This window comes from Ambystoma mexicanum, chromosome 10, assembly GCF_040938575.1.
Source record: "Ambystoma mexicanum isolate Mex_15411 chromosome 10, UKY_AmexF1_1, whole genome shotgun sequence".
NCBI lineage: Eukaryota > Metazoa > Chordata > Amphibia > Caudata > Ambystomatidae > Ambystoma > Ambystoma mexicanum.
Genome location: NC_090932.1, coordinates 889610396 through 889632641, shown reverse-complemented (window position 1 = coordinate 889632641; position 22246 = coordinate 889610396). Strand labels below are relative to the sequence as shown.

General features: G+C 44.5%; 1 protein-coding gene across 1 annotated transcript in view; it reads left to right on the top strand.

Moving 5' to 3' along the window:
* Nucleotides 1-22246, top strand: part of LOC138493245 (T-kininogen 2-like) — a 114499-nt gene that overhangs the window by 27705 nt on the left and 64548 nt on the right. The window contains exon 5 of the mRNA XM_069620379.1: nucleotides 12181-12282. Coding sequence (XP_069476480.1) covers nucleotides 12181-12282 — 102 coding nt within the window. The remainder of the gene's footprint in view (nucleotides 1-12180; nucleotides 12283-22246) is intronic.

The window sequence follows — 22246 nt, the reverse complement described above, 5'->3', positions numbered from 1 at the left end:
CCAAACGATGTCCTGAGTTGCATGGGGAGCGGAGGTTGTTAGCCAGGGATCCTGGTGGTCATCACAGGTTGGTACCTGGGTGTGTGTTGAGACTGAATGAGTACATGCTGTTCTGAAGTCATGTGCTAACAATTAATTTGTTAGGTGTAGGGTCTGTGGTGAATAGAATGTTGTGGGGGAGGGGTAATAAGGTGTGGCCCGGGTGACTGTAATTACAGGTAGGTACCTGGGTATGTGTTGCGGCAGAATAGTGCATGAAGCTCTGGGGCCATGGGTGTAGGAAGATATAAGTTACGACTGTTGTCTGGAGCGAGTATTCTGTACAACGGGGTGGGGATCTGGTGTGGCCAGCGTGCCTGTGTGCTTAAATGGTGCTGACTGTGGTCGGGTCATTGGGAACTTGGGTCCGGGGTTCTGATGCTGGAGCGTCTAAATAAACGTGCGCTGGATGGGGAACAGGGTGCTGGTGTCCGTGGATCGTCATGTGGAGTTGAACGGGTGGCATGTAGCCATGCCGGAGTGCGGCCTGGGTAGGTTTGGGCAATAGTGTATGGGCGTCACCCTGGTGGACGAGAGATTGAGCTCAGTGAAACACCTCATGGGCAGACCACGTGGGTTGGTGTGGGTTGGCTTGGTCTGATAAAGCTGGGAGTGGGTTCGCGGATCAGGTTTACGCTGTGTTGCCCGTAAGTTAAGTTGGTGTGTCGGAAGAAGGGCTTGGGTCCCCGGGATCCCTCTGGGAGCCTTTGCATTTAGAGAACGGGTCTGGTTCATCTAAAAATACAAGGGTGGTGTTAACCTAGTAAAGAAAGGGAGGCCATGGGGCCTGAGTGGCTTTGTGCCCATGGGATGGGTGAGGCAGGAGAAACTAGCAGTGTGGGGTTGCTTACCTGCTGTCTGATGTATGTCGCGTTCACTATCCCATCGTATCGGAGTACACAGACCAGCTAGTGTTCCTGCTTTAAGATAAAGAGCCAAGGATTGGCACGAATACACGTCATCCTATTGGATGAAGTCAAAACCAACGTGATTGGCTGGTTGGGCAAGGTCCATCCGCCTTGACGAAAGAGGTCTGTGGTGCTCGTACGCTCCAGTGGAGCTTCACAAGGCAATAGGTGGGGGCGACTGAATGGGAAAGTGAGTCCGTGTTGGCAGGTTGGCCAGATAGGGTATTGGGTATGACAGCAGGCCAGGAGGCCCTGGGATCTTGGGAACTTTGGCAATCATAATCTCATGTTTAATTACACCATTGTTGGCTGGGCATGTGTTTGGCAATTGGTGAGAAAAAGCCTGATGGGGATGGAAAGTTGGGGCGGATCTGTCATGTTTGTCACAGATTGTGACTGTTTCATAAGGCCTAGTTGGACAAGTCAGTTGTGGTGCGGTTCATTGTGGGCTATTGCTAAGGCTGTTAGGAAATGGTCAGGGCCATGGGGCTCCTGGTGTTGAGTTAATATGGTAACGGGTCTTGGTAGAGCCAGATAATTGGTAATGTCATCCATGTGCCTGTTGTGGTGTTATCTGATGAGGAAGTGCAGTCTGACACAGGACATGTCTAGGTACAAGAACCAAATCCTGGTCTTATTTAATTGGCGAATCCTAGCAAGACATTGAGCTCACCGTGATTCTGTCTGGCGGGGAGTTATTGTCCTGACACATATTTTTTACGCATAGTTTTTAAAGACACACATTTTGATATAGTTTGATGGAAAATCACAAGAAAACATTCAGCTCATGTTTTGTGTTTAAACTGAGCTAACTGTTGTGATTAGTCTGGCCTCATTTTGGCACAATCTTAGGGCTCTGTTTCCTCCTCGTGTGTCCAATTTGATCATCTCCACAACGACGAATCGGATCTCTTTCAGGTTGTCCATCTGGTGTTGCTCTTGCCAGTGGGTCGATAGTGGATATCTTGTTTCAGCAGTTTTGAGGAAGTTGAGATGCTCCCTGATTCTTGTGCGTAACTCGCGTATCATGATCCCTATGTACTTCAGGCCACACACATATATAATGACATAAATCACAAATTTGGTCCTCCAGTGATGAATTGGTCAATCTTTTTTTTCATATGTGGTGCCAAATTGAACACTATTGGTGGTCAGTGTGTGTGAGCACATAGAGCATGTTCTGCATTTATGGAAACCTGACACCTTTTGTTTGGTTAGCCAATTGCTTGTGGTGGCTGTCAGGGGTTCCATAAACAAGGGACTAAGCATGCTCTTCAGTGTAAATACCCGACAATAGGATATTTTAGATTTTTTCTGTTAACCATTCTTGAAAATATGGGTCTACTCCAAGGATATGCCAATGTTTGTTTAGTATTTTCTGGAGTTTACTGCTATCCCTGTTGTATTCTGTCACAAACCGGATGCTATTGGCAGACCATGTTTTTTCTTCTCTGTGCTTTGGTTTGAGCAGTTTAATCCTGGGGATAGTGTTAACATGGTTGATTGCTGTCGTAATGTTGGTCAGTTTGTATCCTCTTCTTAGGAATCTACTGCGTAATAGTTCACATTCTGCATTGTAGGTGTTTTTTGTACTGCAGTTCCAACATGCCTTGACGATTTCACCTTTGGGTATATTTTTGATGACATTCTTCTTGTGACAACTTGTAGAGAAAAGGACCAAGCTGACCTCTGTTGGTTTCCTATAAGTTCTGGTTTCTTGGCCAGTCGGTGTTGCAGAGATTCTGATGTCTAGAAAGTCAATGGTACGCTCGTTTTCAGTCCCTGTCAGCTCTATCCCAAAGCTGCTGGCGTTAAGAAATGTCTTGTATTCATCCAGTGTTGGCTTGACGCCAGTCCAAATGAGTAGGATGTCGTCAATGAAGCAGTACTATTTAAGAATATAACTGTTGTATTTATCCTCACTAAATGCGTGCACTTGCTCAAATCTATTCATGAATAGATTGGCAATCGATGGTGCGTAAGTTTCTCCCATGGCGATACCCTTCTTTTGTTTGTAGTATATTCCATCAAATAAGAAGATGATGATCCCAGCCTAATTCTTGACATTTGACACCAGCTCTGCTGCCTGTCATGCTAGTCCACCCCACGCTGACCCCGCTCCAGATCCATTCGGGACTTCTGCTCAGCTAACTCAGGTTTTTTGAGCATTCTGCTAAACATTTATGTGTCTTGTCACGTAAGTAATGGGTTTGAAAAGACCAGACTTCCGCAACTTAAGGTTTATTTAGGACAATTAAAGCGCTGGGCCAAAATGACATACTGCGAAAGACATAAAGTGTAACTAAAAGATGTTAGGATACTCTGGTAAACACTAATAAGGGTTTCAACATGAGTTTCGTGGTATCCTGGCTGTGATAGCGCCCAACTTTATTTTTGTTAGCGCCCACCCGTCTGGTGGCATTACTGCCGGATCACGGGTTGGGTGCTAACCGTTACTCCCCATTCCCCATTGTCCCTATGGGGAATTTTCAGTGCAATTACTGTATGGTACTACCGGCGGCGGTAGTTGCGGTGAAAATGGGAATTTTTCCAGAGTATTTACCCCCAGCTCTGAGTTGGGGGTAAACATGCCAGACTCAAGATTGGGCTGACACTTAAAAGCAGTGGTAACAGCGTTACCACCGCATTTAAGGGCTACCACCCAACTCGTGATCAGGCCCTAAGTGAAATATAAGCAAACACAAAGTTCATAATATCTTTCGGAGTGTGGGCAGTACAGGGGTTCCTTTCCCAACTATGAAAATGTTGCACTAGAAGAAAATTCCAAGCAACACTTAGGGCCTCATTACACGGATGGCGGAGAACCATGGCGCTATTAGCGCCATGGTCCATGCCGGTAAAATACCGGCACCGCCTTGGCGGAAAGGGGAATTACCGCCCCATTCCAAGGTTGGCGGGGCGGTAATTCCCCCTTCCACCATTGCCCTTCCCCATTCCCATTTTTGCCCCATAGGGCATAATGGGAATGGGGAAGGCGCTAATTACGGTACCGCAAATTGCGGTACCGTAATTAGCTCCCTGGGTCCCTTTGCGGGTTGGTTTATAACGCCTGGAAAAAGCAGGCGTTAAATCCCCCAACCCGCAAAGGGACCTCCTGGTAAGGCGGTAAGAATTTACCGGTACCGGTATTTTACCGGTACCGGTAAATCCTTACCGCCATGCGTGTAATGAGGCCCTTAGTCCCCATGGTCATCTGGCAGTTGCAGATTTGTCAGGTTCCCTTAGACTAGGTGAATATGGGGCATTAAGAAAAGTTTTCTAAACAAGCCAATTCTCAGTCACGGGTTTTAAGATTTCCTGCACCCTTTTATTGTCTTCAGGGAGGTTCATCCCTGGCCTCAGGGCCTCGCCCTGACACCTCGAGGGGGAAGTGGTAGCGCTGGAATTGCTCTGTCATGAGGGATGTCCAGGCCCCGAGTCAATATTACAGCCTCCACAAGGACATGGTCTTTTGGCAACTGGATGGGTCGCAAAGAAGGATCATTTAGACTTTCTGAGGGCTGCTGGTTACTTGTTTATCTGACTGCCTCTATCACCTGCCTAAGGCCAACCAGGTGTCAGAATTTGCCTGAGCTGATTATTTTCTTTCTCCATCGATCTTATTACCACCACTGTCTCTCTCGCTCTCTCTCTCTCTCTCTCTCTCTCTCTCTCTCTCTCTCTCTCTGACACACACAGACTGGCTGTCTCTTATTTTCTCCCTCTCTCTCTCACTTTCTCTTTCTTGTCACCAACCTCCACTTCAAACCTCATTTGCCAAGAACTGGAAACGCTACCATGTTCCTATCATCCCCTGACAACCTGCAGTCTCCCAATTTTCTCATTCCTCCTGCTTCTTCCATATGCAACCTTCTGCCTCTTCCACCAACCTCCTTTTATCTTCCAAACCTCTGCTTACTCTTTTCACCAACCTCATTGAGCTTACCATCATTCGCTTCCTAATGTTCTCCATCAATCTCTTTCTCTGCCTCTCCTGATGGCTCTTTCAGATTTTTACAAACTTCTGCACCGTCAGCAACCTCCTCCTTATATTTCATAACCTTCTACGCACTACTGACATCCACCTCAACAGTACCCCAAACCTCCTCACTACTCAGTTCCAGGTCTTTCTTCTCCTTCTTGCCATTCCACTCCATAGGGTCACTTGTCTCTGAATGCCCTTTATCAACATAGTGTGGGATTTTAGCACCCTCCCTGTAAATCATCTGATCTTCGCTCTCATCAATCTCCCGTTTGGTGCTACTTCCCCCCACACCCCTCTTCCTCAAAAGCACCACACGTATCATGCTGGTCACCATCTTGCTTCATGTTGCCACCAGTCTATAGATCTTCATCCTTCCAAAGAGTCTAGTCAGGATGAGCCTGACCTGGCAAGCCTTCAACCCATCGCCATGGCCTAAATTCACTTCCAGTTTTCACTTGCCTAGTTCCACTCCTTCACCTAGATCTACATGCAGGGCACTTTCCTTCTGGCATGGCCATACCCAGCCTCCTGTGCCTCTGTCGGATAGATGTGATTGCCCGCACTGTTTTTGCTGAGACCCCCAAAATTTCATTTTATTTATTTCGACCCCCCTATGACGCCATATATATGTGGAGGGAGACCCCCCCACAGCTCACCCTATATTAATGATATACTATACCCATCCTCCCACATATATTTGGGATGAAAAGGGTGTCATATTGGGGGCTTGCAGCAAAAACGGTGCAGTAATTGTACAATCCCCCTCTATCCACCCCCAGTTCTCCCTTGCCTGGTTTCACAATATCCTACTGGAATGATGCCCCAGCCTCCCCTGTACACTCTCCAGACACTAGTATATAGTATAGAAGAAAACAGTTCAAAATCACATTTGAATGGGAAAACAGAAGGTGTCACACACAGGGACTAAATCAGTAAAAAAACATTATTTTATTGTAGAAAAATCAATATCATTTAAAAGACTGTCTTAAATCATACACAGATTGAAGAATAACCCTAAAACCAGGTTCTCAATAAACGGGACAATTACATACACAATATCAATATAAAATGAAAAAAACATACAACATTAAAACAACGTTTGACATACAAACATTAGTATATAAATCATCTGTTGCATACTAATAATAACCCAACATGTTTCTGTCTGTTGACTTTTAGATGTCTGACATTCATCAGGGGTAGCTCTTCTTGAAATTCTGGAGTAAAACGTCCCCTCCAATCATGGTGGGTATGGATCTAAACTTGATCCTTAAGGCAATCTATAAAAACATACAATCACATTAAAAATTGTGTGTGTACCCAAAGTTTCCCAAATTTATACCTTTTTAATGTCATATGTCAACATCACGCTAAAAAGCTCAGGAGCCTGAATTAATAAGGCCACCCCTACCTCATTCCCAATTTGGGGAAACAAAAAGCACTACAAATCTGCTATAAATATATACCTTGCAATTAATCGTATTCCAAGGATCCAAATCTGTCAAGAGTACAGTCACATCAGCCGTGTTTCAGCTGCCTATAATGATAATCCTTTCAATGGATTTAGAGTAGAACCACACTGGAAAAGAAAAAGAAAAAAGAAAAAAGAAAAAGACACAAACACTGTGTCACATTCAAAGCTTACCGACGTGTAAAAAGAGAAACCGTCACCTTGAATAGTAAAAGCCAAACATACCTTAAATGATAAGGTATCCAAATGAGTTGCCCAAAGGTAGTGCGACGCGGAACAGGTTCTGGCTTGAAAATGGCCCCTAGGTCAAGTTCTTACTCTTCAGAAACCATCTAGGGATTGTAAACACAGTAATCACTGCTCACTCACTACTTATACCAAAATTTTGGTAGACTCAATGAAAGCTTACTGAAGTATTTCTTTAAACCCCACAACCTCATGCCTGGTCTAAAAAAAGGGGGGGGGGGGTGAGAAGAAAAGGAGCATACCAAGAAAGTTTTATTTAAGAGTGCAACCATAAAAAAAACCCTTAGCACAATGTTAGATCCTTAGTCATAAAACAATGTCTCATCCCATGGTTAACTGCTATACATTAATGAGCCTCAGTAATATTAAGCCTACAAAGGCGCGTTTTCAAATCCAAGGTAATTGCATACCCAGTATAACATTTCACTCACATAAAAAATGTGCTCCATGCTATTCAATCTCTGTGTTTAACATTGCCCACATATATCTGTATATCGCCTATACAGGAATATTAAAGTAATGCTGCCTACAATGTACAAATATGGGTCGTTTTAAACACACAAGACAAAACGTCCGTGTGTTGCACCATCTGGCCAAATCCCTAAACCACCAGAAAACAGGGGGAGGGGGCACACTAAAACAGGCTGCAAACACCTATGATAGTAACCTTACCCGGACGAGAAAAACACGTGTTCTTATTCTTCCTCTTTCTTTTTTCTTACTTTAAAGCCAAGTCCCGTATTTCATAAAACACACGAGGCTCCAAATGCCCAAACAGTGTACACATGACGCAAACGCCAGAAACGCTGCAGAAAAGCAGACTTTACCCATAATGCAGGGGACCCAAAGGTAACAACACTAAAAAGGGACTCATTACTCCAAAGGTGAGTAAGTGTCCACTGGAGAAAGAGAAAAACATTGTGCTACGGCATTACAATCTCAAAACTCACATACTTTAATAATCAAAAATCACTAAAAAATAGATGGAAAAACTGAAAATAAACACCAAAGTAACAAACGGGACCCGGACATCACGTAAAATTACTGCAACTCATCCAAAAAATACGGAGGGGGTGGAGTAGAGTAAAAGGTGAAAAAATGAAAAAATCCATCACACAAACCAGAAATAGCATTAATCCCAAGAATAACAGTGCTGCAGTAACGAAATGCACTAGCATTTCTACCCAATGGGAGAAAGCAAAACAAACAAAACCTCATGGGTATGCAAAGGGACACATAATTAGTCAAACTAAATATAAATGCATGAAACATAGTCACTACAACATTAGAGTATCACTGAAGAGTAACAATAAATGAAAACACTGATGTACATTATAACTCGCATGATAGAGAACAACCGGACACTGTATCTCAAGGACTAGGGTGTACGGAAACAAAAACCTAAGTCATTACATCCCCCTGACATTATGCCACTCGACATCTTCATTTAATCCAATCAAATGGCTGCGTGTTTTAAAAATAAGTTTTTGTTATAGGGTAACTAGTCTCTGATCTATGACTTCCTTATTAGGTCCATTGACCCGTTTCAAGATCACCCACCTCAAATCTTCATGTGTATGGCCTTTGGCAATAAAATGTTTGACCATAGGTGCCTGCAAAGTCCTTGCCTTAATACAGCTCCTGTGCTCTATCATGCGGGTTTTACATTTACGGTTTGTCTTTCCTATGTAATGCAAGCCGCATGGACAAGTTATCATATAGACCACATTTGTACTATTACAGTTACAAAAATCAGTAATGTTCCATCTACTGGCCATACCTATGTCTACCTCCTTCACGGAGGACGTGAAGTTACACATGACACAGTTTCCACAAGGGTAGTTACCCACTACCAGGGGGAGGCCCCACAGTGTTGTTTGTTTGACTAATGGTTGTTTTGGATCTTAATGTCATTCCTAATAAGAATGTTTCTCAAGTTTTGACTTCTTTTAAAAGCCACCAGGGGAGAACCATTTTCCTTTCCATACACTTTCTTCCAGTTCTTATAGAACACACTTTTGATCTTATATGATAAATTAGAAAAAGTGTTCACAAACACCAAATTATTCTCTCTCTTGTTTTCTTTTGGAGTCTGTTCCAACAGGGCTTCACGATTGTTATTGTACGCCCTCTTGGCTGATTGTTTCACAAGGCTCACAGGGTATCCACGTGCTACCAATTTGTTATGGAGCACGTGAGCACTTTCCACATAATGTTGTTTCAAAGTGCTATTACGTTTCAGTCTCAAAAACTGGTCGAAAGGTAAATTGCGTCTGATGTGTTGTGCATGATGACTAGAAAAATGTAAAAGAGCATTGCGGTCCGTCGCTTTGCTGTAAGGTTTAACTCGCAGCGCACCAGCTTGATGAAAAATGGTGATGTCGAGGAAATTGATTTCAAGGTCTTTGATCTCTTGTGTAAATTTCAAAAACCTGTTTTGTAGATTTAACCAGGCCACAAATTCTTCTGCCGTAGCTCTGTCCCCTTCCCAAATGATGAAAATATCATCAATATAACGCGACCATTGTCGCAGTTTGTTCTTAAAGGGGTTTGTATCAGCATAAATGGTCACATTTTCGAACATCTCCGTATAGAGGTTGGCCACTCTCCAGACACACCATTTGCCTCCAAAGCCCTCTCTCAAGCTCACACTCCTCTTCACTATTCCAATGTCCACACTCCCAATTCTGACCATCGTAAAACACCCACTCTGACTGCCTAAGATTTCTTGGTTTTACAGTGCCCCCCCTCCTTCCCCAGATCTGGCCTTTGGGTGCATGTCTGCACCTGTGCCTGGCATTTGCGTTGAGACTGGTTGTTGTTTCTGGGTGCACCTAGCCTCACCTTGGGTTTAGGGTTTCATCTGACGTGTTTGGCCTCTAGCTTTCCACTCTGCACTTCCGATATCTACTGGTGCTGTATGGGCAGCGCATAGTTCTCTTTTTTCACCAGTGAGGAAATACAGTCCTGGAAAAAGTCTAGATACGTTTATAATTCCCCCAGAAGATAGATGAGGTATAGGAAATGTTATATTAAATGAATTGATTTCTAACTTCTATACTCAGAGAGGAAAATCTCTTCTGGGATATAATGGATACACTCACTTCTGGGATACAATGGATACACTCATGGTACAATTTGTGATTGGAAAGCTGCATAGTTTGCAACATTTTTTCAAGCTCAGGTATTCTGGACTCTGAGAGCAACTCTGAGAGTTTGAAATGACTTCCTCTCTACCAGAGGATGGTTTGTACCAATATCAAAGTAAATGGTAATACCAGAGGGTGAATTAAATTTATTCAAATTCAAGGGAATCATTTGTTTTTCCTTTTTACGAATTTGGTTCTTATTATAGAGATCTTCAGGCTCTCACAGTTGCACAGGGGGTTCATAGCCAATTTCCCTGCGAATGTCCCTCTAATCCAAAGGGATGGGGACATGGTGAGGATGGTGAGGAGGTTAGTTTAGTCGAACTACCAGGAACAGACATCTGATTTGGTCACATGTGAATGCAGGAGCATCCTGGCAGGGCTGTTGGATATCGGTGAAGGGTTAAGTGAATCAGTGGAGGGCTCACCTTTTTCATGGCTAACAGCTTGTTCGTCAGCCTCCTCCATTTGTGAATCTATGCAATTCTCCATGTGGTACTGACACATTTCCGTAAGAGCATAGCTTTGTTCAATTTGTACTCATACTACAGCTTTCCGACTCAATTCTGCTCCCTCATTCATCTAACTCTGCAGCAATGAAGGGGTCTTCATCAGTGACTTCAATTTCTAACATTCTTCACACACTAACAGTCCTTCTGCGCATTTATCTACTTCGATAGGTGTTGACTGAGATCTGCCACTGCGTCCAATATGTAAGGCTGTTCAAGATATAGGGTATTCTCAGGACATCGCACTGAATAAAAGAAATGTCTAGACAAAACTAGGCTTTAAGTTTGGTGAACACTTTGAAAGCACTCAGAGAGCATGTTTACAGAGGTTGATATTGGCATATGGCAAAAGCCCCAGGTTTTAATTGCAGTTTTTCAAGTGTCAATAAACTTTAAGTTTATTGGTAGATGCAAGGGCACAACATTTCAGATGCTTGCTGGTAATCTTTAAGGGTCACACATAATCAAAGGGTTTTTCCACATGTCGAGGGACAGATGCTTAGACCACCACAATCCTGCGATAGTTCAGTAGTTAAGGATTCAACTAAATGATGGCTGATTGATCAAGTGGGAGGTGGTCTGGATTCCGAGCAAAGTTAGAATCAGGTGCATGGTTTCATTATGGATATCATATTCCTTTGGAATGTAATGCCCAGTTCCTCCCAATCCTACTGTGAGGATCAGCTGCCCAGAAAAAGCGAATCTGGAAAATAAGCCGAGCTCTGGACAAAATGCAGCATGTGGAGGAATGTGTCTTGGGCTTGAGCGCATTGGTTTTTGTTGAGTTCTAATGGGCAATCTTTAAACCTTTATGCAGGTGCTTTGAAGTCATGTGTTTCTAGGGGAATTTGGCCCATGGTTGCCAAATTATCATCTTCTAGGTGAGGGACTGTCACAGTTTAGGTCACCAGTTCCTACACCTCCATTGGCATTTGTCATTGGTGCTGGATCTATTTTCTGAACTCTAGATTGGTACGGAGAAGACAAAGTGTTCCCAGCACTTGATAGATTTCAGCTAGGTGCAGCAACCCAATTCCAAAAAGATAGTGCTGGGTAAACAGAGAGGGTCTTCGTTTGGAAAAGAACAAGTCCCTTTTCGGTTTCCTTGGAGGAATCTAGATAAAAAGAGTAAGAAGTGCTGAGCAGCGGGAAACATGGAGGAAAATCACTTCTTTGAATGTCTTCAAATAATGGGGTTTGAGGGTGGGTTGCAAACAGGGATGGACTGGCCTAAAAGGAACTCTGGAGATTTCCCAGTAGGTCTCCGCACCCTGGGCCTCTTTTGTCTGGTAACCTATCTTACTTCCACATTTTCTCATAGGAAAAGGGTAGGGCTTGCTGAAAATGTGTAATTTGGGGCCACTGTGAACATTATTTCCAGGGCCTCTTTTGGTTCCCAGTCCAACCCTGGTTCCAAAGAAGCAAAAGAGATGCAGGAGTGAGAGGCTGCAAGGGTGGTTGAGCGTTACACCCTTGGACCTGAGAAGTGTCATAAGAGATGTGACATGCCACCAGCGAGCTTGGAACCTAGGATTAAACCAAGAGCCGAAGCCAGTGTTTTGAGCTAAAGCAACCCAAGAAGGTACTAATAATTTATGGTGTTCACTGGACGAGGTGTCTTGCAGCCACACATGTTCTCTTGAGATATGATTGCCCTGTTTATGCAGCATATATTTCAGCTTTCTGGCTTCCTGGTTGGGTTTCACTTTTTGATGCTGCTTTTTGCTTTCATGCTTTTACATTGCTCCGCCTTTGCCTCAATAAAAGCGTTAATAATAAAAGAAATGATCATGCATTGTAGGCTGTGTTTTTGGCTTGTTTGTAGGAGAACATATTATCATTTTGATATATTTTCTATCCTACATTGACGCAGATTGTGGCTGGAGTGAACTATGCAATCATGTATACAATTACAGAAACAAATTGCTCCAGAAAGGAATATCCAGAGATGGGACCACACTGCACCGGCCAAGACGTGAGTTACTTCTACATTAAGGTTCTCAAGAAATTCTGCATGGAGGAAATCAAGACCAAGGAGAATTGTCCTTATTGCTTTCATTGATCACTGCAAAAGTCCCAAATGCCAAATTACATGATTAGATGTCTAGCTAGCGTGGTTCCACGACATGAGGTGTATTGGACATGTTTGAAGGCCAATGTGCCTTATGTTAAATTAATTTCATTTTCAAACAAAAGCTGTGAATGACGCTGGGATGATGTTGCAGCCTCGCTGTAGAGCAGGGGTCTGCATGCGGCTCTCCAGAAGGTTTGGACTGCAACTACCGATGTGCAATCTTTATAACGAACATTTTATCTAGAAGGCACACATAATGAACAATTTATACCGAAAAACATGATGAAAATGTATCTTGGGGTGGGGTAAAGGGTTAAATCGTGTGGGGAAACGGTTGGGGTGGGTTTTTAGGGGTGGGAAACAGGACGGGATGCCCCCCAAAAAAATAAGAAAAAAAATCAGTTATGATTTGTCGTTATAATATATTTGCTCTATGTGCATTCGTTATACAATTATTAGTTATAAAGACACTATACTGGCTAGGGCAGATGGACGTTGCAGTGCAAAACATCTGGAGAGCCAAAGGCTGCAAAAGCAGACCTCTGCTACAGAAAAAATTCACTTAGAATCCACTGCAACCTAGGAAGAGTCTTTTCAAATAACGCATTTTAGGGAGAATTCTCAGAAATGTGCCAATTCCTCTCTACCTTAGAGACCCCAGCCCTTTTGCTGGACAAGGACTTTTTCTTTTCTAACTTGGAGAGAGTAGGACCTTGTTCCCACTCTCTCATGTATCTTTCTTGTGATTCTATCTATGTTTCTTTTGGTTTCTGGCGTCTGACAAACTCCATAGGCATCTTTTTTCATTGTGTCACACAGCACCTTTAGTGCAGTGACACAGGGACGTTGTTTAGATTTCCCAAGGTTTAAATACCATTCTCTTGGATTAACTGCTGTTTCCAAGAGTAGTAAAGTGAAATTGACTTTGCTGTACAGTGTAACTTTCTAGACCCAGCACACACTATCTTACAATAGGGTGCTGGAGGGATTACCTTGGTAGCCCCTTTGTCTAGATTCTCAGGTAACATTTTTTATGTTACCCTTTACACAATTAATGGCTGGTGGCAATGTTTACTTTTTACTACCGTGTCGTGTCTTTACCGCGGGCTGCGTTCTCAGCTACAGTAATCCACCCATGGGTGCCATTTTTGTCAAAATGGCCTTGTTCTTCTTTTTTTGGTCCTTCTTGAGATTTACTCTGCATGCCAAAACAGGTGTGGTCCCTTTGTTCATTTTGTCTTTGGCGGGCTTCATGAGTGAAACCCGCCCCTGGCTCCAGAGTGTTTTGTGTGAGCAGGAATTGAGGGAGGTGCCCGAAACTCCCTGTGCTTAGATTCCTAGGAGACCTGAATGCACTCTGTGATGATTGGCTGGCTGTCTGGCAAGAACAGCCACCCTGCTGGGTGATTGACAGCTACGCTGTAATGAATCGGAGAAACCTGCATAAAAGGCAAGGCTTTTTGGCTGGAAGGCAGAGTCGACCACTGGACGAAGAAATCCGAATAAGAACAGGAAGAAGACGCCTGCTGCAACTCCTGGACCGTTGGTTTGCCCGGTGAAGCCCTTTTGCTGTGCTGAAGCTCCAAGTTTGCCTCGACAGAGAAGCTCTGCAAAGATGACTTCTCCTATTGAGTTGGTGGTACCAATCAACAACAAAGTAGGCAACCTGGACATCCATCTCGGAGCTGGTTGAATTTCCAGAGTGCTGCTGGAAACCGTATAACTAGAGAGAGGAACATCAGTTTGTGTGAGTTGCTTTTAAGTTGGCCAAGAGCTCCAGGAAGATCCTGCGGACTCCCAGGAAGCAGGACTGACCGAGCATGAGCCCCCTCAACAGAGTGTGGGACCCCAGAAGCAAGGAAGGTCCATCTCAACAGCCAGGAACTGCTGTGTTGCTATTTGCGGTAGTTGTGAGAAGCTGAAAAACCGAAGTGCCACTTGTTTGAAAGTTTGACAGTTGTGGTCGGGGACTGCCCCGTTGTGGTGCAGGAGTCCCCAGAACTCTCCCCTCTCGTCCCCATGACTGAGGTCCAGGAACAACAGGATCTGCAGAGCTGCACAGGAACAGAGGTCACCAGCTGCACCTTTTCTTCAAACTCAATGGTACTGTAAAGTCTGAGAGAACTTACATCTCAACGTAGGTTTGCTTGCTCTTCTACTTCACAAGTCTCCCAGCTTGTGGCCCTACATTTCATTCTTCTTTCTTCATCAAAGACTTCTAAAACATTGTGCAAAGACGTTAACTCACCTTCAAGAAGTTCTTTAGTAACATTGACTTTTGCCCATTGACATTGGCTTAGCCTGGTTCCCTGAATTACTCTTCTCTCCTCTGTTTTGTGTTGCACCTATCCTTCCAGGAAGGGGTTAAATTAGTCTGCATTGGGGGGGGTCAAAAATACTTGCCTGCCTAAAGAAATATTTGAGATCTCTTGTTTATTCTGTTTAAACATTACTTTTTACACACTCTCTGCCTACTCTGGATGCAACAGTTCTATATTAATGACTACACATTTCCTAGTTATTTATGTCACCTGATGGTGTAGGAATTGTCTGTGGGTCCGCCCCAAGGGGAAGTTACTGAATCTAAGAAACATAAGAGTGTGGATTTTTGAAGTGTATTTGAGTGTTGCTTTTATATTGTTCCTTCTGAAGAAGGCTCACTCAAATGACTGGTAAATAAATAAATGTTTTATCAAGAAACCTTGAGTATAGGTGTTTATTTGAATACTTGTCACTGTGAATCTGTCTGTAACTGCATTACTGCTCACATTGACCCTTCTTGAGATGAGACTGGCTGCTAAGCCACACTAGCAACCTGTGTATTTCAGACTTATACGTAAGGTTGTTGTAGTGCACCCTATGGGTACTACCCCAAATCTTTACCTAACACTGGTGGCAAGCGGTGAGGATCTATTGTCGAGTTGTTGCATTGAGAAATTGCTCTGATTTTTGTTCAACTAAAAACGTTCACAAGGCTAAGCTCAGCTAGAAAAGCAATTGTAACATGCCAAATATGGATAACTTCAAGAAGGAAGCCCTGATCATTTTAAGAGTAGATCAACTGAAAGGAATGTGTAAAGTCAGGAATCTACCTGTTAAAGGAAATACAAATGAACTGATCACAAGATTGTTAGAAAATTAAAGTTTGGGTAGTAGGTCTGTAACACCTACTAACCCAGGAAAATGTCGAAAGTGGAAAGGATGAGGACTCAGAGTCTAGCTCTAATGTCTCAGAAGAGTCAGAAGAGGGAGAGGAGTCTCAGGAAGAGAGCCCCTCTGTGCCCCGATCTGCCCTTTTGCCTCAACCCGTATCCACTGGAACCCCACAAGGTTCATCACTGAGTCCAGAATGTGTGTCTCTTGAAAAAATGAGACTTGAATTAGAGTTCAAAAGATTGCAAGTCCAAGCTGAAACCAAACATCAAGACATCAAGCTCAGGGATTTAGAAATGCAGCATGCCCTTGAAATGAAGAAACTGGGCCTCATTACGACCCAGGCGCTGGACCATGGTGCTATTAGCACCATGGTCCATGCCGGTCTCCGGCATGGTGGATGGCGGAATTACCGCCCCATCACAAGGTTGGCGGGGGCGGTAATTCCCCATTCACCATTTGCCCTTCCCCATTACCATTTCGCCCCATAGGGCATAATGGGGATGGGGAAGGCGCTAATTACGGCACCGTAAATTACGGTTGCCGTAATTAGCTCCAAGGTCCCTTAGCGGCTTGGATTTTAACGCCTGCAAGAAGCAGGCGTTAAAGCCTCCAACCCGCTAAGGGACCTTGTAATCAGGCGCTAATGGTTTAACGGCGCCGCCGCTCTTTACTGCGCCATTAAACCATTACCTCCAGGGTCGTAATGAGGCCCACTGTCTCTTGAAAAATTTCTATCACAAAGTCCTCTAGGTTCCCCCAGGTTGCAACTGATGTTGTAATGGAGGGGAACTTGAAAGATTGGAGTATGAGAATGTGAAACTAGCTTTTATAGCTAGGTTTGGGAAAACTCCTTCCCAGTACCTTAAGAGGTTTAAGACCCTCAAAAAGACTGATGGTACCCCTTGGGCTACCTGGGTGTGTGACTGTTTGAAAAACCTAGATGGTTGGGTTAAGGGTTACAGAGTACATACTTTTGAAGGAAGGAGAAATCTCTTTTTGTTAGAATCTATTTTTGATGCCTGCTCTCCTGAGCTGAGCCAGCACTTAGCTGACTCCAAAGAAATTGATCCCAAGAAGTTAGCAAAGGCTGCTGACTTGTGGGTTGCCAACAGGGCCACTCATAAGGATTCTGGGGCTACTCACAAAAAGGATAAGGGGAAGCAGCACAAGAAAGATGACAAAGAGAATTCTAAAACCTCCCTTCCAAAAGAGGGCCACAAACATAAGAAGGGTAAGCCATTTGGGAAACCAGCTCAGTATAGTGAAACCTCTGGTACTCTGGTACTAAACCAGAGGGAGGTCAGAAGAAGCCCCCTTTTTTCAAAATATTTGGAAAATGTTATGCTTGTGGGTCAGCTGATCATGTGAAAGGGGGTCCCAGATGCATGGGTAAACCTTCAGGGGACCACACTGCCTCCTTAGCCTTCACCCCAGAGGGAGAAGTTCATATGGCAAGTGGAAATTTTCATTTATTGGCTGAAGACCCCATGGAGTCTCTGCCAGTGTTTCTTTAGTGTGCCTGGGTCTGTGGGAACAGCAGAATGTAGATGTGTATAACTCTATTCAAGATAACACAAAAGAATATTACAAGGACAGTGTACTTGTCATTGGCCAGGAAACCCCTGCCATTAGAGACACTGGGGTCTGCATCAGAGTGGTGGATGAAACCTTTTTCAAACCTAAGGATGTTGCTAAGGCACCCAAAGGACCCACTAAGCTTGCTGGAGGCCCTATCCAGATGGTTTCAATACTACCAGCTCTCATTCAGTGCAACAATATCACTGTAAGAATACCTGTCAGTGCACAAAATCAGGTGCCTGGGAGAGTCCTGTTGGGTTATGACTTAAAAGCTCTTGCAGTTGTATCAACCAACCGCAGGCTGCCCAGCAAAAGGACGCAGGAGCAGACTAGGAAGACCAGAGAGCAGACTTTGACTGACTCTCAATGGGAAGTTACTGAGACACCTTTAACTCCCAGTCCACAGGAAGAACAACCTTCTGATTCCAGGAAGAAAGAGACAAAGGGGAAACCTTAAGTCTCAGGAAGCAAGAAAAGTAGCACTCCTGTGCACAAAACCAGGACATCCCTGAGAGGACAGTCCCAGGTCTCACCTGTGACCCGTCCACCTGCTGAGGCTGAGTGTGAGGGTCAACCAGAGGATGGTGAAACAGCTACTGATGACTCAGAGCTGGAAGAAGTCCTTCCCCTGTTGGAGATCTGGATCCTAAAGACCATCCTGAGCTGCAGACCTTGCTTGCAGAAGGTGGCCCCAGTAGGGCAGCCTTCAGCAGAAGTCAAAGACAGTGTCCTACTCTTGAAGGACTTTGCCAACAGGCAGCTTCCCATCTGGAAGGGCAAGAGCCAGGGAAGCACATGCTGTACTGGGAGGATGGCCTCCTTTACAGTGATCATATTGAGACTACCCCAGGAACCTACAGGAGACTTGTAGTGCCTCAGGAGGTAAGACCCCAGTTTCTACAGTTAGCCCATGAGATTCCTTTGGCTGGTAACTTAAGTTTTAAGAAGACCAGGGAAAATTGCTCTTTATTTCTACTGGCCTAAAATGGGGTCTGATTTAGATAAGTACTGTAGAAGCTGTCACACTTGTCAGACTTCTGGCAAGAGTGGATCCAAGAACGTGGCACTCTTGGTGGATCTCCCAGTTGTGGTAGTCCCTTTTCAGAGGGCAGGGATTGATGTTGTTGGTCCCTTAAACCCTTCCACATCTTCGGGCAATCGATTTATATTGATTGTGGTAGACCATGCTACCAGGTATCCTGAAGCTATACCTATGAGGACTGTTACTGCTCAGGCAGTGGCTAAGGCCCTCCTTGGTATTTTTAGGAGGGTTGCGTTTCCTGACGAGGTTATCTCAGGCAGGGGGGCCAGTTTTATGTGCCACTACATGCAGACCATGTGAACAAACTATGGAGTGACCTACACATTCTCACAGCCTACCATCCCCAGACCAACGGGTTGGTGGAGAGGTTTAACAGAACCATAAAGAGCATAATAGGTGCTTTAGAGGAACCACTTCTACTACCATACCTTCTCTTTGCTTATAGAGAAGTCCCTCAAGAAGGGGTTGGCTTCAGCTCCTTTGAGCTTCTCTATGGTCATCTGGTTACAGGTCCATTGCCCTAATCAAGGAGGGGTTGGAGAGTGCTCCTTCCCACAAGCCAGTGAGAGTCACTGACTATGTGTTAGGTCTCTGGAGGAGAATTACACACATGATGACAGAATGTCTGATAACTTCAAAGCAGGTTAGGCTCTGGTGAAGCATTGGCAACAGGCTTGGTTGAGTTTACTCAATACTAGCTTATTCTAGTTATGGTACCTACAAGGCAGAGGGCCTTACAGGACAAATGGATTGGACCCTTCAAGGTTCTGGGCAAACTTGGAGAGGTCAATTATTTGGTGGATTTAGGCAATCCTAAGGAGGCCCACAGGGTCTTTCACACCAACCGCCTAAAGGCCTATGTCTCTAGACCAGAACTGGGAGCTTTGCTTCTAGCCTCTGCTCAGGAGGAGGAGGAGAGTGAACCTCTACCTGACCTCCTCAGGGGACAACCTTTAGATGGAAAGATAGAAGGAGTTAATCTCTCTTCTGATCTGACACTGGAACAGCAAGAGAAGTGCAAATCTTTGTTAAATCAGTTTGCCCCTCTGCTTTCTCAGACACCAGGCTTGACCCATTTGGGCCAGTATGATATTCTCACTGGTGACTGTCTGCCTGTCAAAAGCAGGGGTTACAGAATGTCAAAACATGTGAGAACCCACATAAAGGAATAGGTCAAGAAGATGCTTGATCTTGGGGTAATTGAGTCATCTACAAGTCCATGGGCTAGTCCAGTTTACTAGTACCAAAGGTAGGATCCAAGGAGTTGAGATTATGTGTGGTCTATAGAGATCTAAATGCAGTCACCACGACTGATGCCCATCCTTTACCAAGGACAGAGCTGGTGGATAAACTTGGTTCAGCCAAGTTCCTCAGTACATGTGTCCTAACCTCATGCTATTGGCAAATAGCTCTGACAGACCATGCCAAGGAGAAAAACTGCATTTTCAACCCATGGAGGCCTCTACCAGTGTAAGGTTATGCCTTTTGAACTAAAGAATGCACCTGCTACATTCCAAAGGATAGTGAATCATGTTTTGAATGGGATGGAGGACTTCTGTATAGCACACTTGGATGCTATTGCAGTGTTCAGCCCTACTTGGAAAGACCATATTGACCACTTAGGATATGTTTTGCAGGCTCTTGAGCAGGCCAATCTGACCATAAAGGCAAGTAAATGTCAAATTGGTCAGAGTAAAGTGGTCTACCTTGGACATGAGGTAGGAGGATGTGCAATCAGGCTATTGCCTAGCAAAGTACAAGCTGTACAAGAGTGGGCCACCCCTATACTGAAACCCATTTGAGAACCTTTTTAGGTCTCACAGGTTACTATAGGAACTTCATTGAGAACTATGGGGCCATAGCTTGACCCTTAAATGTGGTCTCCTCACCCAAATTCCCCAAGAAGGTCAGGTGGAATGAGAAGTGCACTAAGGCATTAGAAGGACTTAAGAAAGCCATTGTCAAGCTCCAGTCTTGAGAGCTCCTGACTACAACCAATCCTTTATTGTACAGACAGATGTTTCCAATACAGGTATAGATGCAGCTCTGAGTCAGCTGGATGAGAGAGGCAGGGAACACCCAATCTGCTTCATCAGGAGGAAACTGAAGGACCCTGAAACAAGGTGGGCAACCATAGAACGTGAATATTTTGCTATTGTGTGGTCTTTGAAGAGGTTTAGACCATACTTGTATGGATCTACTTTTGTAATTCAAACAGGCCACCAACCCTTGGGATGGTTAATGCAGATGAAGAGGGAAAATCCTAAATTGTTAAAATGGTATATAAGCTTTCAGGGTTTGATTCTGCCATAGAACACAGGTCAGGGTGTAATCACCAAAATGCTGATGGTCTCTCCAGAAAGTATGACTGACTGGAGTAAGGCGTTTCATCCAGGGGTGGATTAAATCCTCCTGTCCTTTAGTCTGTGGTGGGACAAGTGTTAGGGAGAATTCTCAGAAATGTCCCAATTCCTCTCTACCTTAGAGACCCCCAGCACTTTTGCTGGACTTTAGGACTTTTTAATTTCTAACCTGTAGAGAGTGAGACCTTTTTCCCACTCTCTCATGTATTTTTCTTGTGATTCTGACTATGTTCCTTTTAGTTTCTGGAGTCTGACAAACTCCATAGGCATCTTTTTGCAGTGACACAGGGAAGTCGTTTAGATTTCCCAAGGTTTAAATACCTTACTCTTGGATTAACTACTGTTTCAAGAGCAGTAAAGTGAAATTGACTTTGCTGTACAGTGTAACTTTCTAGACCCAGCACACACTATCTTACAATAGGGTGCTGGAGGGATTACTTAGTAGCCCCTTTGTCTAGATTCTGAGGTAAGATCTTTTATGTTACCCTTTACACAATTAATGGCTGGTGGCAGTGGTTACTTTTTACTACTGTGTCGTGTCTTTACCGGGTGCTGCGTTCGCAGATATAATAAAGCACCCATGGGTGCCATTTTTGTCAAAATGGTCCTCGTCTTCTTTTTGTTGCCATTTCTTGTTATTTTGGTCCTTCTTGAGATTTACTCTGCGTGCCAAACCAGGTTTGGTCCCTTTGTTCGTTTTGTCTTTAGCGGGCTTCACGAGTTAAACCCGCCTCTGGCTCCAGAGTGTCTAGTGGGGGCAGGAAGAGAGGGAGGTTCCCGAAACTCCCTGTGCTTAGTCTCCTAAGAGACTTGAATGCACTCTGTAATGATTGGCTGGCTGGCTGTCCGGCAAGGACAGCAACCCTGCTGGGTGAATGACAGCTAGGCTGGAATGAATGGGAGAAACCTGCATAAAAGGCGAAGCTTTTTGGCTGGAAGGCAGAGTCGACCACTGGACAAAGGAATCTGAAGAAGAACTCGAAGAAGACATCTGCTGCAATTCCTGGACTGTTGTTTTTGCCGGGTGAAGCCCTGCTACTGTGCTGAAGCTCCAAGTTCCCCTCGACAGAGAAGCGCTGCGAAGATGACTTCTCTCCTTGAGTTGGTGGGACCAATCAACTCCAAAGTAAGCCACCTGGACATCCATTTCAGAGCTGGTTGAATTTCCACAGAGTGCTGCTGGAAACCGTGTAGCCAGGGAGAGGAACACCAGTTTGTGTGCGTTGCTTTTAAGTTGGCCAAGAGCTCCAGGAAGATACTCTGGCCTCCCAGGAAGCAGGACTGACCGAGCCTGAGCCCCCTCAACAGGGTGCGGGACCCCAGAAGCAAGGAAGGACCACCTCGACAGCCGGAACAACGGTGTTGCTATTTGCGGTAGTCGCGAGAAGCTGAAACACTAAAGTGCCACTTGTTTGAAAGTTTGCCTGTTGCGGTCGGTGACCGTCCCATTGTGGTGCAGGAGTCCCCAGAAGTCCTTCCTCTTGTCCCCATGACTGAGACCCAGGAACAACAGGATCTGCAGAGCTGCACAGGAACAGAGGTCACCAGCTGCATCTTTTCTTCAAACTCAAAGGTACTGTAAAGTCTGAGAGAACTTACCTCTCACTGTATATTTGCTTGCTCTTCTACTTCACAAGTCTCCCGGTTTGTGGCCCTACATTTGATTCTTCTTTTTTCATCAAAGACTTCTAAAAACATTGTGCAAATACTTTTAATCACCTTCAAG